Source organism: Castor canadensis, chromosome 18, assembly GCF_047511655.1.
Source record: "Castor canadensis chromosome 18, mCasCan1.hap1v2, whole genome shotgun sequence".
Lineage (NCBI taxonomy): Eukaryota > Metazoa > Chordata > Mammalia > Rodentia > Castoridae > Castor > Castor canadensis.
The window spans coordinates 4461291-4480509 of NC_133403.1; the positions used below are offsets into that span (position 1 = coordinate 4461291).

Below are 19219 nucleotides of genomic sequence, written 5' to 3' on the forward strand. Positions count from 1 at the left end.
TTCATCTGTGTTAGTGTGTGGAAGACTTAATCTACTGTCACCTTCATGAAAACTTCTAGAGATAAAACACGAACCTATCATGCACTCTGATAAGAGTAGGTAGGTGTTTAATAATTTGTGAAGATCTGAGTGGAAAGGGTAGTGTGAGAAGTTTCAAATTCAAAGTTTCAAATTATAGTAATTTGAAAGTCTGTCAAACCAACTATTTAATTTAAAAGAATGGCCTCATACTTGTAAGTTAACTTGTAGTTTTTGGATGTGGAAAGAGATAAGTTGAATTAAATGTCCTCTAATGTCCCTTCTCCCATTGTGGAACTCTGAGATTACTTTTGCTGAAGTCAAAGACATGGGAAGTCTACTTCACGCTTAACTCTTTTTTCCAGAGTAATTCTGGTTCCTCTTCCTTTGCTAGAGGAATTCTGGTTAGAAATTAGGATTCCCTCACCTTCCGGCTATCAGGAGTTCTTTCTCTGATGCCCGTTTCCGCATTTTTGTATAGAGGTCTATGGTGAAGAGGGAGCTGGCGCTGTTGAAGATGGAGGTCATGGAGCTCATGAGAGAGGCCAACATGACTGACAGCATCAGGCCTCGCAGTCCTGGAGCAGAAAAAGGGTGCAGGCACTGGTTAGGAGCTGGATGTTATGGTGTATCTAGGCCAGACTAAACCAGAGAGCCATTCAAAGATAAAAGTGTTATCCGGAACACTGATCAACCATATATCTATCAATACACAATAGCATATAGAGTTTCTTGCATATTTCCTGGTGATCTGAGGATAAGACAGTACAGAATTTTAATCCCAAATATGAATTTAGAGGATATCTGCTGGAACTACTTTTAAGAAGAGAGGAAACAATGTCATAACTATCATTCTTTGTGGAGGCTGTCTTGACTCAGGGATTAGGAGAGGAAGAAACCAATCAATGGTTCTGTTGAAGAAGTCTTTGGTGGGCAAAGTCAAGAGTTTTGAACCATGCTCCATGTCCCTCTGACCATTAGTAATGGCCCTGAACTTGGTAAAACAGAGAAGGACCACGTGCATGTGAGTTTCCACCTGGTCAGTTCCAATATCTACATCTTGCTCTGCTTCTGTTCACCATAGCAGTGATCTCCCCTTACCAACATAATAATTTAGTTATTTCAGATGTGTGGCTTATTTTCTGTCTCATGAATGTAGATCTACACACCTGGCCTCCAAGGCTGTCTGAGCATGGACATTTACTTACCAGCAGGCATCAGTTCCAAAACCATTGTTGGGTAGGCATAGTTAGTACATCCAACATCAACACCACAGTGTTTCACACATTCAGAAGGTACGACACAGGCCACCATATCTGAGGAGATATGTGGAGGTGAGTTCAGTGATTAGGGCTCAACCAGGAACAACCTACAGCCACTAGAAACAGAGGTTGGGTGTAAGATCATAGGTGGACTGAAAGACATTTGCTTGGAAATTGGAGATTGAGTTTGATGTTACAGATCTGGTCTCTCTTTGACCAGATCATGACCTAAATATCTCATTCCCATAGTTCTCCATGCACTGATCCATGGGGCAGAAGTCTCCCTTAGGATATGGACCCACTAAAGCTTTAGAGCAAATATAAGAAGCCAATCCCACTCTCTAGAAAAATGACAAAAACACAAATACTCCCAAGAACACAGAACTCCATAGACAAAACAACAGTGACAGTCGTGTCTTATCATATTCAACGTACTGTTTTCACCTACATCTGCCAAGAAGTGTCACTAGTGATGGTATATCAGTGTGACTGTCACATCAGGAATGATGTCACCTTTGAGGGGCAGTTTCAGAATACCTCGATGGTTTCTTTCTTTGTAGTTGCTTAAACAATATTATGACAACAGGCCAGAAAAATGATAGTCATCAAGAATAATAACACCTTAGCACATTAGTTTTCTAAAGTAATTCCTTTCTAATAATTTTCAATAGATTTTTTTGGTATGAGTATGGCAATTGCTGAGATATTATTTTGTATGCTTCTTTTGACAGTTTAGCATAATAATCTCAGCATTTTTCCAGTTTTTGAATTTTGAGATCATATTCAGCCTCTTTCATGCAGTTTTCTATAAAGGAGGTATACATGATTTTTTGGCTATTCTTGAATATTGCATATTTATTTATTCTTTATTGTTATAGACAATACTGTACAGGAAGTGACAGCAGTAACTTTGAAATTCATCTTCACCAGATTTCAGTGAAATAAACTGATGCTCCACTGTGAAAACAGAGTGGATTCAGTGAGATGTGATACATTGTCCTAGTAAAAATGAATTTGATTAATCATCCAAGAAAGATTTACTTATATTTTCTTCACTTGCACAATAAAGAAATACAGTTGGTTCTTTTTATAGTTTGCAGAAATTTATTAAAATTGTTGGCTTAATCTTCTGTCTCAGAGCATCCATCCAGCTGCTTGCAACAGAGATATCACTTTAAACCACATTTGCACATTTCAACTTAAAATAGCACTTAGGGAACAAAAGAATAAAGTTGATTTTTAAGGAAGATTTTCAACATTAGTAGTTGCTCTCAGTTGGCTCAGAAATTAATGTACACCTCTAAATTCCAAAGCAGAAAGAAATCTATTCAGTTTTCCAGCTGTCTCAGAGAGCCCAAGGGGTCAGTGATCTCTGACACCTTCTTGGTCAAAGATGTCACCACACTCAACCTTCACAGTTCACCCAACTCACACTTGCAAAATTCTACTTTATTCTCCAGTGCCCTTCTATCATATTCTCTAGACTTCCTTAAATTAAAGTAGCAATGAAAAAAAAAAAAGGATTCACAGTTTCAAATGACCGCCAAGAGACAGACAAACACCATAGAAGGGATAAGAAAATAGCATCAAATATGCCAAATTTTCTTGCCTTCGACCTCTGCACAAGCTGTTCTCTCAGCCTGGAATTCTTTTATTTCCATCCAGAATGGTTTTTCTATTTTATCAAGTTTTATTAAAACTTGAAAATACGGGCTGGGATGTAGCTCGGTGGTACAGCGCTTGCCTAGCATGCGTGAGGCCCTGGGTTCGATCCCAGCACCAAAAAAGAAAAGACAAAAAAAAAAAAAACTTGAAAATACTTCTCAAAATTCAAGCATAAATAAGGAAGATATGGATTCATGGCTTGCCTGGATAGAGAACACGGCTGATCATCCCTGGCATCACCATAAGGAACATGGGCAGCATCTTCAGGTAGCCGCACATGATGCAGGCAGCCTTCACGTGACTCATGTTCTTGCCAGACAGGCAGCGCTGCACAATAACCTGCCAGGACAGCATTACATAATGGTGAAACAACCAGAAAATGATTTCAAAGAGGGTGAGCATCTCTTTTCAGGGTTTAATTATAATAAGAAGTGATGTGACTAGTGCAAAATAATGTCCTTGGAGTAAGATCAGGATTTGAATGACTACTCCTTTTGTATTATATTTCACCTCTGTTAGTCTCAGATTTCTCATCTGTAAAGTAGGGCCATTTCTTGCAGGACATTGGTGACATATGTAAGACCCTTGGTACCTAGAAGTCAATACATATTAGCTACATTTAAAATATATTTACAGTTCCCACACTGCAATGCAATAATAGGAGTGTGTTCCTCCAGGTACAAATCTGTTGTTACTGATGCTACCAGATTGTGTGTTTAAATTGTGCTTTTAATACAGTAGGAGTCATTACAATCTTCCTACTGCTATGAGGGATCACCTCCTTTGCTTATTAGGTCAGTTGCTATGGAAACATAGTCAGGCATCCATCAGAATAGGTCACCAAGACATTCATCTAGATTTCTTCAGAATGTTTTGAAAACTTCATTAGTTGTTAATCAAATATGATAGTCAAGGGGAAAAGAATGCATATAATTTTATAATTCTTACACAAACAATGTAATCTCTTAGATAAGAACTTTCTAGCAGAGGGATTTCTAACATAATGCCATATTGTCTTATATGTTTCTTTTCTTTCTTTTTTGTGGTGCTGGGGATCAAGCCCAGGGTCTTGTGATGGTAGGAAGGCACTCTGCCACTAAGTTATATCCCCAGCCTCTCACAATGCCATAAACTTTTGATATTTTTCTTTCCAAGGTTTGTCAGAAAGTAAGAATGATTTCCCCTGCTTCGTTCTCTTTGGAGAAGTTATCTACTAGGAATGGCATTGATATCACTTAGTGCAGGGGTAAGCAAACAGTAATTTTAGACAGAGGACTAGAAGTAGAGGGTTGGAGGGACAACATAATTCACAGGAGAGGAAGGGAGTCTAGTTAGCAAAGGCAGGTATCAGATTTTATGGTGGGTGTAAGGTCACATGTAGGAGGCAACCATGGAATCAGAGATGCAGTATAAATACTAAAATTTCATAAGCCAACGGTGAAATGATGCACTCTTTGGTAGAATTGGTGTGTTGAGAAAACCAGTTCATTTTATAAAGAAAAATAAAAATGTGACCACTGATTTTAAATGGGCTAAAAATTGTGAAATTATTAGCTTGACATTAATAGAAATTATTCAGAAAGAAGAAACCTTCAAAAATCACAAAGGGAGGGGTGAGGATAGGTAAGACACCTAAAAAACTAGCTAGCATTTGTTGCCCTTAACGCAGAGAAACTAAAGCAGATATCTTAAAGCAACTGAGGCCAATGGGAAAAGGGGAACAGGTACTAGAGAAAAGGTTAGCTCAAAAGGAATTAACCTAGAAGGTAACACCCACGCACAGGAAATCAATGTGAGTCAATGCCCTGTATAGCTATCCTTATCTCAACCAGCAAAAACCCTTGTTCCTTCCTATTATTGCTTATACTCTCTCTACAACAAAATTAGAGATAAGGGCAAAATAGTTTCTGCTGGGTATTGAGGGGGGGAGCGGGAGGGGGTGGAGTGGGTGGTAAGGGAGGGGGTGGGGGCAGGGGGGAGAAATGAACCAAGCCTTGTATGCACATATGACTAATAAAAGAAAAATGAAAAAAAAAAGCTAATCTGGATGCTAGAAAAAGGATTATACAGAATATGAAAACATCATCAAATTTACAAATAAAAAAAAAACTGGAAGACAAAGTTGAGGAATTCTACCTAGAAAATAGAGCAAAAAGGCCAAGAGATGGAAAATGAGGAGAAAAGATATGAACACAAGAGCTGAGCCTGATGGCATACACCTGTAATCCCAGCTCTTGGGAACTGGAGGCAGGAGCAACATGAGTTCAAGGCCAGCTGGAGTTATATAGTGAGACCCTGTCTTTTTGTTTGTTTGTTTTTTATTTGAGGCAGGATCTCTCTATGTGGCCTAGACTAGCCTTGAGCTCATGGTACACCTACCTCAGCTCCCCAAGTACTGGAATTACAGTTGTGTGCCACTACACTCAATTTGAGACTATTTGTAAAAACCAAACCAAACCAAACAGTAACAATGAAAGCAAATTGGAAGCAATCAAAGAAAGAATCCTCCCAGATTATCCAAGGCATAAATTATCAGATTAAACAGGCTCATAGTTACCTATTGTAAGGGACAAAAATAGACTCACACAACAGTATATTGTGGTAAATTTTCAAAAGCCTGAGGACAAAGGAAATGCAAGGTGCTAGAGAGAAAAAGAAGTCATATCCAAAGGATCAAGAATAACACTGGGTGTATCATTAATAGTGGGGTTCAGAAGAAAAATGGTAAGAGTGAGAACACTTTCAAACATGAAAATTCACAATAAATTTAACTTCTATTGTAACAAATATTTAAACTACTTTTGCTAAAAAAACCACTGACTCCTTGCTTGGGCTCATGAATTACCTAAAAACAGGAGAAAAACTTGGCATCCTGCATCTATTTTATATCTATCTTTGTTCTAAGCCAGTCACTTTATAATCATCTTGGGTTCTGATCAATAACATCTTATGACAAGGAACTGAAACTACCCCTAAGAAACAGTGGGCCTCGCAGGACAGACTGCCCCCAAAATGAGGGCAGTCACCTGGAACTAGAGTAATTGCCAGCACCCTGGGGCAGGAAAAATCATCTCAGGGGAACCAGATTGCTCTCCTCAAGTGATGACAGTGACAACTTCTCCAGAACCCTTGGACAGCAAGGACTGAGATAATGGCCAACCGGGCTCCACCTGATCAATCCTGAGACAATGAGCTTCCAGGACAGGAAGATGGCAGTTAAGGTAGGGAATCAGAAATCCTAAGCTCTGTGACTCCAGAAACCACCTTGAGACATCAGAGCTACACTTGGGTAATTCTGATTGCTTCCAGTCAAAATAATAACCACCATCACATTAGGTGCACATAAAATTCAAAGACTGACCCTGCAATCAGCCTTTAATTGCTCCTAATAGTTGCAAAAATCCCACACAGGACAGCCAGGAAGGTGTATCCTGCCCTGGGAAAAAGCCCCTTGGTCCGTTCTCTTTTTTCTTTTTCTTCCAAAAAGCAGAAGACAGAGAATTAATCAGAATCAAATTCTGCAACATCCTGGGCCCCTAACCCATGGAAAGTCTTCTACACCACACCATTTCTCCCCACCAGCCAGTTTCAAAGCTGCTTGCATGAATCTACAGAAAAACAGGTGACCATCATGCACCATGTGCAACTCCCCTACCCACCATCCGGGAACATAATCCAGTGCAGCCCTCAGGCAGACTGAACCTCCCAACAAAACTGAAAAGTATAAACAGAAAACTGTAATCTAACATCAACAGGGGATGTGGGAGTGGAATGCTGAACCTGCCCCAGAGAACAGGAGTGGGGCAAGGAGCTGAACTCTCAGTGAATGAATGCAGGAAAAGCGAAAAAAAAAAAAAAAAAAAAAAGAAAAGGCTGAGAATGGGTGGGAGTGGGGTGACAAGCCAATCTCTCTGGAGGAGCCACTAGCACCTAGCAGAGGTCCAGAGAGGCACAAAGGCTGGAGCAGGGTGACAAGTGAGCACCTCAAAGCAGGGCAGGTGGTGGAACCCAGAGCTGAACTTGTAGAACAGAAGGCAGTATTCAAAACTGAATTGCCCCATTTTGTTGGGAGAGAAGCTGGCCAAACAGATTTTCAGCTGAAGGGCAACATGGCTGCTGCCTAGTGAAAACAACAACAGCTCTCACAACCCTGCACCAACTGGCAGACTTACCTCACCTCCCAATTGCAACTAACTCTGTGGACAGAAGGAACCAAATACTACTCATAAGCCAGTCACCTGGTGAGACCACTTCAGAGCTCCTGCTTGGACAGCAATACCAGGATTGGATGCCTAAGGAATAACTCCAGAACTTTTACTAAAAGACTTGAACTTTTTGTTGTTCCTGTACCTGGTGTGTGTGTGTGTGTGTTTTTTTTTCTGTATTATTAACTTTATCATCACTATTTTCTTATTCCTACTCTTATCCCCTTCACTTTCCCTCCTTTTCCTGTGCTGCAATTAATTGTTCTCCCTCCCAACTATTCTTTCTGTCCCTTCTCATTCACTCTTTCCCCCATCTTCAGTTTCCCTTCCTACCTGCCTCCAACCTATCAACACAGTACCCCTCCTTCCTACACACTCACCACCTGCTGACTGGCCTATACCAACTGTATACAACCCTGACCCTCTGCAATCCCTGACACAAACACCCTCCACTACTACAACAGAAATACACCCAACATGCACAAGGGCCACAAAACCCAGCAGACCCCATACATATTCCCCCATCCACCTGCCCTGTTTCCCACTCCCCTTTTGAGTGCCACCTTTACCAATTACCCAAATTTCAATATCTAGCCTAATAGCCATTACTCCCCCAACTCCCACTGCTTATAGATATCATCGCCAAGGGGTTTTCTATAATAATATGGAAATAACTGATCTGGTATTAAGCCTGTGAAATTGTTATTGTTAAATTACACATCCAGGCCAGAGATAGAAAGACTACATCAACCTAGCTAACAACCAAGTCAGTTACAACTAAAAAAATTAAATCAAGGGAAAGAAAATAAGCAATTAAAAACAACAACTAGCCTTTCAAGAACATAGTTGCACAGCACCAAGTGGAGTGATGGGAAGAAGAAGACATGGAAAACACTCTCCTCAAAAAAATAATTCAGGCAGGTCCTGTTGTGCCCTTATTACTGATTTTGTTGAAGAAAAGACATGTGCATAAGAAAGACAAAGTGTTTTTGCTAGTTAAGGATAATTATACAGAAAGGTTCCTACTATTGCTTTCATGTACCCATGTGTTACAACCCATGTTGATTAAACTCTAACTGATCTTTACTGCCTGAAACTGAGGGGGTGGGGAGGTAGGGTGGAGAAATAACCCAAACAATGTATGTACATGTGAATAAATAAACAAAAAAATATAATTCAGTACAGGGTTCAATGGGAAATGAAGAAAATGGATACCCAGTTCCTGACACCAATGAAACAATGATAAATATCACTGAGGAGCCCAATGATGCCCACAAAAAAAACCCTTAAAGAGGAAATCTTGGAAGAAATCACTGAGAAATTCCTGGAGAAGATTCTAGACATGGTTAACCAGAATGTACAAGATACACTCAAGAGATTTCAAGACACCAAAAATAAAGAACATAAGAAGACACAGAAACAAATAAATGAACTCAGAGCAGACCTCAGCAAATACCAAAGTGAAACAAAGGACACAATAAATAGAGAGATATATGAATTAAAGATGACAACACAACATTTAAAAGAGGAGTTGAACAAAAATATGGAAAGCCTTAGAAAAAAGAATCAAACAGAAATCCTGGAAATGAAAAGTCCAATTAGTCAAACAAAATAAACAGTGGAAGGTAACTCCAGCAGATTAGAACAAGTGAAAGAATCTCAGAGCTCAAATATAAAATAGAAATTAAAGAAAACACAGAAGAAATCTTAGTCAAACAATTCAAGAGCTGTGAAAGGAATATGCAGGAACCCAGTGACTCCATCAAAAGACCAAATCTGAGAATTATAGGTATTGAAGAAAAAGAGGTGCAAGTCAAAGGGATATGTAATATATTCAAAAAAATAATAACAGAAAAATTCCCAATTCTTGAGAAAGTTTTGCCCATTCAGGAACAGGAAGCCTCCAGAACATCAAACAGACTTGACCAAAATAGAAACTCCCCCAGCATATTATCATTACAACAAAAAGCACAGAGAATAGAGAAAGAATATTGAAGGCTGTAAGAGCAAAAAACCAAAATAATGTATAAAGGTTAACCCATCAAAATAACAGCAGATTTCTCAATGGAAACCTTAAAAGAAAGAAGGACTTGCTTTTTTAGCCCAGCAAAGCTATCATTCAAAATTGATGGGGCAATAAAAATCTTCACTATAAACAGAAACTAAAACAATAAATGACCACAAAGCCACCACTACAGAAGATTCCACAAGGAATTCTGTACACAGAAGATGAAAACAAACAAAACCACAAGAGGATGGGAAGTATCAAACCACAGGAGAAGAAAAGACAAGGAATCAGACAGTAGCACTGATTTGGCTGCACACAAACCCTTAAACAACAAAAATAACTAAATGGGAGGAATCACCATATTCTTATTAATATTAACGCTGAAAGTCAATGGACTTAACTTCTCCGTCAAAAGACATTGTTTGGCAAACTGGATTAAAAAGGAAGATTCAGCAATCTGTTGTTTACAAGAGACCCATCTTATTGACAGAAATAAATACTGGCTAAGGCTGAAAGACTGGAAGAAGATTTACCAAGCCAATGGGCCCCCGAAACAAGCAGGAGTAGAAATACTTATATGAGACAAAGTAGACATCAAACTTACATTGGTTAAGCGAGACAAAGAAGGACACTTCATGTCAATAAAAGGGGCAATACATCAAAAGGAAATATCAATTATCAACCTGTATGCACCCAATGTCAGTGCAGACAATTTCATTAAACATATGCTAAAGGACTTAAAAGCTCATATAGACTTCAACACAGTGGTAGTGGAAGATTTTACCACCAATCTGTCACCAATAGACAGGTCATCCAAACAAAAAATCAACAAAGAAATCCTAGAACTAAATGACACCATATATCAAATGGACCTAGTTGATGTCTACAGAATATTTCACCCAACACCAGCACAATGTACATTCTTCTCAGCAGCCCATGGAACCTTCTCCCAAATGGGAGGCACAAAGCAAGCCTCAGCAAATTTAAGAAAACAGAAATAACCCCCTGCATTCTATCTGCTCACAATGCAACAGAAGTAGAACTCAACAAGAAAAACAACAGCAGATAATATGCAAATAATTGGAGGCTGAATAACACATTACTCAACAATCAATGATCATAGATGAAATAAGAGAGAAAAATCAAAAGGTTCCTGGAAGTTAATGAAAATGAAATCACCACCTACCAGAAACTATGGGACACAGCAAAATCAGTCCTAAGAGGAAAGTTTATAGCCATGACTGCATATATTAAAAGAACAGACAGATTGCAAATAAATGACCTAATGCTACATCTCAAACTCCTCAGAAAACAAGAACAACTAAAACCCAAAGCAAGCAGAACAGAGAAATAATAAAAATAAGGGCTGATATTAATGAAATGGAGACCAAAAAATATAATGAATCAACAGAACAAAATGCTGGTTCTTTGGAAAAACAAACAAGATTGACAAGCCCCTGGCAAAATGGCTAAAATGAGGAGGGAAAAGACCCAAATCAGTAAAATCAGAAATGAAAAAGGGGAGATAAAACAAACACCAAGGAAATCCAGGGAATCATCAGAGATTACTCTTAGAACCTATATTCCAATAAATTTGAAAATCTTGAAGAAATGGGCAAATTTCTATATACTTATGACCATTCAAAACTGAACTGAGAGGATGTTAACCACCTAAACAGATCTATAACACGTAATGAAATTGAAACAGCAATGAAGAGTCTCCCTAAAAATAAAATTCCAGGACTTGATGGATTCTCTGCTGCACTCTACCAGACTGTTAAAGAACTAATATCAACACTCCTTAAACTTTTCCACGAAAAGAAAGGAACACACACTGGCTTCATTCTATGAAGCCAGTTTACACTGATCCCCAAACTGGACAAGGACGCCTCCAAAATGGAGAACTACAGGCCAATCTCCTTAATGAATGTTGCTGCAAATATCCTCAATAAAATAATGGCAAACTGAATCCAACAACATTTCAGAACATTTGCCATGACAAAATCAGCTTCATATCAGGATGCAGGAATGGTTCAACACATGCAAATCAATAAATGTAATACAGTACCTTAATAGAAGCAAAGACAAAACCCCCACTTGATCATCTCAACAGATGGAGAAAAAGCATTTGATAAGATTCAGCACCATTTCATGATGAAAGCTCTAAAAAATCTAGGAATAGAAGGAATGTACTTCAACATTATAAAGGTTATATATGACAAACCTTTAGCCAACATCATACTTAATGGGGAAAAATTGAACTATTTCCCCTAAAGTCAGGAATGAGACAAAGATGCCCATTCTCCCCACTCCAATCCTACACAGTCCTGAAATTCCTTGCTAGAGCAATAAGGCAGAAGAAATCAAAGGAATACAAATAGGTAAAGAAATAGTCAAAGTATTCTATTTACAGACAACATGATCCTATACCTCAAAGGCCAAAAACACTCCAGCCAAAAAAAATCCTAGACACCATAAACAACTTCAGCAATGTAGCAGGATACAAAATCAACTTAAAAAAATCAGTAGCCTCTATACACCAATAATGAATAAATTGAGAAAGAATATAGGAAAACAATTCCATTTACAATAGCCTCAGGGAAAAAAAACCAAATTCCTAGGAATAAACTTAACAAAGGATGTAAAAGACCTCTACAAGGAGAACTACAAAGAAAGAGAAGAAGACTACAGAAGGTGGAAAGATCTCCCATGCTCATCGATTGGCAGAATCAACATAGTAAAAATGACTTTACTACCAAAAGTAATCTACATGTTCAATGAAATTCCCATCAAAATTCTGATGGCATTCATCACAGAGATTGAAAAATCTACCCTAAAGTTCATTTGGAAACACAAAAGACTGTGAACAGCCGAGGCAATACTGAGCAAAATGAACAACACTGGAGGTATCTTGATACCTGGCTTCAAACTATACTACAGAGCCATAGCAATAAAAACAGCATGGTACTGGCACAAAAACAGATATGAAGACCAGTGGAACAGAGTAGAAGGTCCAGATATGAATCCACACAGCTATGCCCACCTTCTTTTTGACAAAAGCGCCAGAAATATGTGATGTAGAAAAAGACAGCCTCTTCAACAAATGTTGCTGGGAGAAGTGGTTATCTGCCTGCAGAAAACTGAAACTAGATCCATGTTTGTCACCCTGTCCTAGTATTACTTAAAGTGGATTAAGACCCAAAACCTTGCAGTTAGTACAGGAAAAATCAGGGAATACTCTGGAAGCATTAGGTATAGGCAAGGACTATTCACTCCTGTTAGAATAGCTACCATCAAAAACACCACCACCAAAAAATGTTGGCAAGGATGTGGAGACAAAGGATCCCTAGGAATGTAAGCTAGCACAATACTTTGGAAAACAATATGGAGGCTTCTTAAAAAAACTAAGCATAGATCTGCCTTATGATCCATCAATACCATTCGTAGTGATATACCCAAAGGAATGTGACTCAGGTTGCTATAAAGGCACCTGCACACCCATGTTTATTGTGGCACTATTCACGATAGCCAAGCTACAGAAATAGCCAAGGTGCCCCAGTACTGATGGATGGATTAAGAAAATGTGGCATTTATACACAAATGAATTTTACTCAGCTACAAAGAAGAATGAAATTTTGTCATTCACAAGTAAATGTATGGAACTGGTGAACATCACCTTAAGCAAAATTAGCCAGGCTCAGAGGCCAAAAATCATATGTTCTTCCTCATATGCAGATTATAGACCTAAAACAAATGCAGTAATATTATTGGACATGGGTCACACACTGAGGGGAGAACACACATGGAAGGAATAGGGAAAGGGAAGGAAACCTAAAACTTGAATGTGGTTGATATGCCCACTGTAGAGGAGTGAATAAAGTAATCTTAAACTGGCAGAGGCCACTATGGGAAGGGGACTAGGAAGTAGTGAAGAGGTCTGGTAGAGATGAACCAATGTGGGTTGCTGTACACATGTGCATGGAAGCAATGCTAGGAATCTCTCTGTTTAGCTATCTTTATCTCAAACTAGCAAAAATGCTATGTCTTTCTTATTATCTCTTATGTTTTCTCTTCAACAAAATCAGAGAACAAGAGAGTGGAACAGGTTTTGCCTGGAAGCGGGAGTAGTGGGTGGGGGGGCAGGGGTGTGGTTCAAGTGGCATAGCACCTGCCTAGCAAGCATGAGATCCAGCATATAAACCCCAGGACCACCTAAAAAATCAGTGAGATTTCAAATAAATAGCCTAATGATGCTTCTTAAACTTTTAGAAAAACAAGATCAAGCAAATGCCTAAACTACTAGACAGAAAAAAATTAAAATATGGGGCAGAAAGCAATGAAATAGAGACTAAAAGGACAATATGAAGAACAAATGAAACAAAGAGTCAGTTCTTTGAAAAGATTGAGATGGATTGGTAAAACTTTAGTCAACCCAATCAAAAGAAAGAGGGAGAAGACTCAAATTAATAAAATTATAGATTTTGAAAAGGGGGACATTAAAACAGATGCAATAAAATTCAGATGATCATTAGAAGAAATGAGTGGATTTGTTGAAATATGTGACCTACCAAAATTGAACCAAGAGGATGTAAATAGCTTATAGAGACCTATAATGAGCAATGAGAGTGAAATAATAATAGTCTTCCTATAAAGAAGAGCCCAAGACCAGATGGATTATTGCTAAGTTCTACCATGCCTTTGATGAAGAGCTAACACCAATACTTCTCAAACTATTCCATAAAACAGAAAGGGAAGGAACATTACCAAACCCATTCTATGATGCCAGTATCACCTTGATATCAAACCTGAACAAGACATAAAAAAGAAAATTATAAGAAAGTTCCTTGATTAACATAGATGCAAAAATTCTTAATAAAAACTTGCAAACCAAATTCAACAACACATTAAAAAGATCAAACACCAACATCACGTTGGCTTCATTTTAGGAATGAAAGGATGGTTCAATATACAAAAATCAATAAATGTAATACAGCATATAAATAGAATTGGGGTAAAAAATCACATAACTCTCTCAATAGACGAAGAAAAAGCCTGAGAAAAATTTAATCTCTGTTCATGATAAAAGCCCTGAAGAAACTTGGAAAAGAAGGAACTTACCTCAACATAACAAAGGTTATACATGACAAACTGAAGTTAACATTGTTCTAAACTTGGAAAAGCTGAAAGTATTTCCCCTAAAATCAGGAATGAGACACGAATGTCTATTCTCTCTGCTCTTATTTAATATACTTCTTGAATTCTTATCCAAAGCAATAAAGCAAGAGAAAGAAATAAAAGATATATAAGTAGTAAAGCAAGAAGTCAAATTATTCTTATTTGAAGATGATATGACTGTAAACTGAAAAGGCCACAAAGATTCCACCAGAAAACTTTCAGACCTGATAAAAACTTCCAGCAAAGTATCAGGGTACATAGTCAACATACAAAAATTAATAGCTTTCACCAAAATGAGCTTTCTGAAAAAGAAATCGTGGAAACTATTCCATTCACAATAGCCTCAACAAAATGAAATACTTAGGAATAGCTCTAATCAAAGAGGTGAAAGTCATCTACAATGAAAATTATAAAACACCAATGAAAGAGAATAAAAAATGGAAAGAGCTCCCATGTTCATGGATCAGCAGAGTTAATAGTGTAAAAACGGCTCTACTATTGAAAGATTCAATGTAATACTCATGAAAATTCCAATGATATTCTTCACAGAAATAGAAAAAAACCCATAAAAATCATATGGAAGCACAAAAGACCTCAAATAGCCAAAGCAATCCTAGCAAAGAGACTAATGATGGAGATGTCACAATACTTGATTTCAAACTATATTATAGATCCATAGGAACAAAACCAGTGTGGTAGTGACACAAAAAAACAACACACAGAATAGAAAACTCAGAAGTAAGCCCATGCAGTTACAACTATTTTATTCTTGACAAAGATGCCAAGAACATTTGTTGGAGAAAAGGCAGATTCTTCAATAAATGGTGCTGGGAAAACAGGAAGTCCATATGTACAAGACTGAAATTAGACCCTTGTCTCTCACCCTATACAAAAATCAGTGCAAATGGATCAAAGAGCTCAATATCAGACCTGAAACTTTGAAGTTGCTAGAGGAAGATATAAGGAAATCATATCAGTGTATTTCTTGAATAGTACTCGAATAGCTCAGGAAATAGGAGCAAGAATTGACAAATGGAGGGATCCAAGATGGTGGCTAGTAGAGGGAAGCAGAAACCATGAGCTCCTTGATTTCAGAAAAACACTTCAGAACTGTGGTAGCTACATTTGGATAATTCTGATTCTTTTTAGCCAACTAAATTACCACAAACACAGAGTGAACATAAAGTTCAATGCCTGACCCTTAAAACTGCTTTCAGTAGCACACAATAGCCAGGGAAGTCCTGGTGCAGGCTGGGACCAGCACAGCCGCTGGTCTGCCTTGGGCAAAGCCACTGGCTGGTTTTCCCTTTTTGTTTTTCTTGGAAAAAGCAGAAGACTGTGGAACAAACTGAACTGGATTCCGCAATGTACTGGACCTGTATCATGCAGACACAGCCTACACACACCCTGCCGGCCTGGATCCAACTCTGTCAGAGTGAATCTGCAACCCTGACAGGTGAACGACACTCACAACCCGCCCTGGAGGGAATGAACCACATAGTCCAGAACAGCTTATGGGCAGATTGCACCCCTCCCCCTCTCCGCCCATCTAAACTGAATGCCATAGATGGTGAATATGTAATTCACCTCTGCCTGGCTTGGTGGAGCGTTATGCCTGGCCAAACTCTAAGAGTGGGGGAAGGGCGGATCACTGAGCTTAACTTGGGGACTATGGATGGGGGCAATGCTGAGTTCCCCTACCTTATTGGGGGAAGGGCTGAGCTTCCAGAGCCAAAGCAGCTATAAGGTAACACAGCTGTCTCCTGGTGAAAATAGAAACATATCCCACCACCTTGGAGAATCTGATAGTGAGTGATCATTGGAGGGACCAGTGACTCCTGGTGAGACCACTGCAGAGATCCTGCCTGCACCAGACAGCATATCACACTAAGTAAACACTGGGTTCAACCACCCCAAGCCAACTCACCCCAAAGCTGTCCAACAAAGAGAGACAACATCAATCTTGCAACACAGTCCAGCATAACAACTTTGAGTTTAGTTTGAGGGACAGGGACACTGAGAAGACCCCAGTCAAAAGAGCCAATACTTGGATTTTGTTGTTGTTGTTGTTGAAAGCAGCATATCTTTATTCATTTATTTGTTTTGTTTATTCATATGTGCATACAATGTTTGGGCCATTTCTCCACCCTACCCCCATCCTCTCTCTCTTCTCCCCAGTCTCCTCTCTCTCCCCACCTACCCCCTCACTTCCAGACAGAAACTGTTTGGCCCTTATCTTTATTTCATTGAAGAGAGAGTATAAACAATAATAAGGAAGACAAAGCATTTTTGCTAGTTGAGATAAGGATAGCTATACAGGGAGATTCCTAGCATTGCTTCCATGTACAAATGTGTTACATTCTAAGTTGATTCTTCTTGAACTGACCTTTTCTCTAGTTCCTGATCCCCTTCTCCTATTGACCTCTGTGGCTTTAAAATTTCTGCATTAGTTCCTCTGCATTGAGGACATCAAATACTATCACGTTTTTTGGGTTTCTTACCTATCCCCGTATATGGTCTCGCCTTATCATGGGACCAAAGTCCAATCACATTGCTGTGTTTGCCTTAGATCTAAAGTCCACATATGCAGGAGAACATATGATTTTTGGTCTTCTTAGCCTGGCTAAGCTCGCTCAGGATGATGTTCTCCAATTCCATCCATTTACCAGTGAATGATAACATTTTGTTATTCTTTGTGGCTGCATAAAATTCCATTGTGTATAGATACCACATTTTCTTAATCCATTCGTCAGTAGTGGGGCATCCTAGCTGTTTCCATAACTTGGCTATTGTGAATAGTGCTGCAATAAACATGGGTGTGCAGGTGCCTCTGGAGTAACCTGTGTCACATTCCTTTGGGTATATCCCCAGGAGTGGGATTGCTGGATCATATGGTGTCGGAGACAAGGCTCCTTTTGTGAGCCATTCTGTCTTGACCTTGCCCTGGAACATTTTGTGGTTGTTTGTCCCAACTTCTCCATCTCCAGCACAAGATGGCGCCGTCCCTGCTTCTCTTCCGGGAGTTTACCTTGCCGCCGGTGCGAACAGGCACCCTATAGCAGAACCAGCCAACCAGCCTGCACCTCGTCATACCCCTCACTCCCTCAGCACATAAATACCCCTGTGTGAACAATAAAATTTTGTAGCTTGATCAGAACTCCTGTCTTGCTGTCTCCTTCGTGTCTCTTGTCCCTTCATTCTTCCCCTTCTAGGTTCGCTACCCACGCTGATGTGTCCTGCAGGACGGGACATCTGGTGCCCAACGTGGCTGTAACTATTCCTTTGATTGCGGGGAGAACACCGTCCTCCGGGAAGGCTTGGGCCTAAGCAGAGTTCGTGATCGCCTCGGCAAACGCAACCGAGAGACAGATCCAGGAGGAGAGTGAGGACGGCGAACGGTGAGTGACCCACCCTGGGACAAGCAGTGTCGTCACATGATTTGTTTCTTTCAGGCCTCAAGGAGGCCCTCAAGACACGAGGGGTGCGTGTTAAGAAAAAAGACTTGAGGTCATTATTTTGTTACATAGGAGATTTATGTCCTTGGTTTCCTCTCGAAGGAACCATTGATGGTAAAAGATGGCTCCGGGTCAGAGACTGTTTAAAAGACTATTATGAATCTTTTGTCCCCGAAAAGGTCCCTGTGACCGCCTTTTCTTATTGGAACTTGATTAATGACATTCTCAAAAGTGCACCCTTTGATAATGGTACTTTAAAACTTGTTAAAATTGGGCAAAATGCTATGCAGACGGCTTCCCGCCCTCCTACAGGGGTCTCTGATGGTGGAGGACCCACGGATGCTGTCAAACATCTTCAAATAATCGAGCTTTTAAAACCCCAAATCCCCGAACTCACATATCACCCCTTAATGTTGCCTAAATCTCAGATTCCAGATTTAGATCCCAATACATTAGATATTTTGGGAAGTACCTTCTCCTTGCTTAACACTTCCAACCCCACCCTTGCTAAGGATTGCTGGCTTTGCATGACCACAGGAGCAATAATGCCCATGGCAATACCTGTTAACTCCACCGTAAATAATCAGGATACCTGCCAATCTGGACTTCCCTTTAAAGTACAGCCTATGGATGCACCTACAGTATGCCTTCAAGGCAGGATGCAAAATAATTCTTATGATATTGACGTTGGGGTTAGTTCTTTTGGAAATTGCTCATCAGTTCTAAATTATTCCTCACCCACCCCAGCTCTTTGTCCCCCCAACGGTACAGTTTTTTTGTGTGGAGGAAACTCAGCCTTCCCCAGGCTTCCAGCAAATTGGACTGGTGGCTGTGTTGTTGCCTTATTACTCCCAGATATTACTGTTGTCTCAGGAGATGAACCACTGCCCATTCCTAGCTTAGACACCTTAATTAAAAGACATAAACAGGCAATACAAGCCTTACCGCTCCTTGCCAGCCTTGGAATAACAGCAGCTATAGGCACAGGTACAGCTGGCTTAGGCACGGCTATACACTCTTACCGTCGCCTATCTCAACAACTTATAGATGATGTACAAACTCTATCTGGAACCATTAAGGATTTACAGGACCAAATAGACTCCCTGGCAGAAGTGGTCCTTCAGAACAGGCGAGGCTTAGATCTGCTAACAGCCAACCAGGGAGGTATCTGCTTGGCCTTAGGGGAAAGATGCTGCTTTTATGCCAATAAATCAGGCATAGTACGCACCAAAATTAAACAGCTTCAAGAAGATTTAGAAAAGAGACGAAGGGAGCTATTTGAAAACCCCCTCTGGACTGGGCTTAATGGAATTCTACCCTACCTTCTTCCACTATTAGGCCCCTTGCTAGGTCTACTTTTAATTGTGATCATGGGGCCCTGCATTATAAACAGGCTGATACAATTCATTAAAGAACAAATTAACACCTTAG

At 39.6% G+C, this 19219-nt stretch overlaps 1 protein-coding gene across 1 annotated transcript in view; it reads right to left on the reverse strand.

The window, feature by feature from the left end:
• The window catches only part of LOC141418925 (solute carrier family 5 member 4), an 81667-nt gene that overhangs the window by 20716 nt on the left and 41732 nt on the right, over positions 1 to 19219 (reverse strand). Inside the window, exons 9-11 of the mRNA XM_074061441.1 lie at positions 3149 to 3284; positions 1227 to 1334; positions 446 to 596 (exon numbers count right to left, since the gene is read on the reverse strand). Coding sequence (XP_073917542.1) covers positions 446 to 596; positions 1227 to 1334; positions 3149 to 3284 — 395 coding nt within the window. The remainder of the gene's footprint in view (positions 1 to 445; positions 597 to 1226; positions 1335 to 3148; positions 3285 to 19219) is intronic.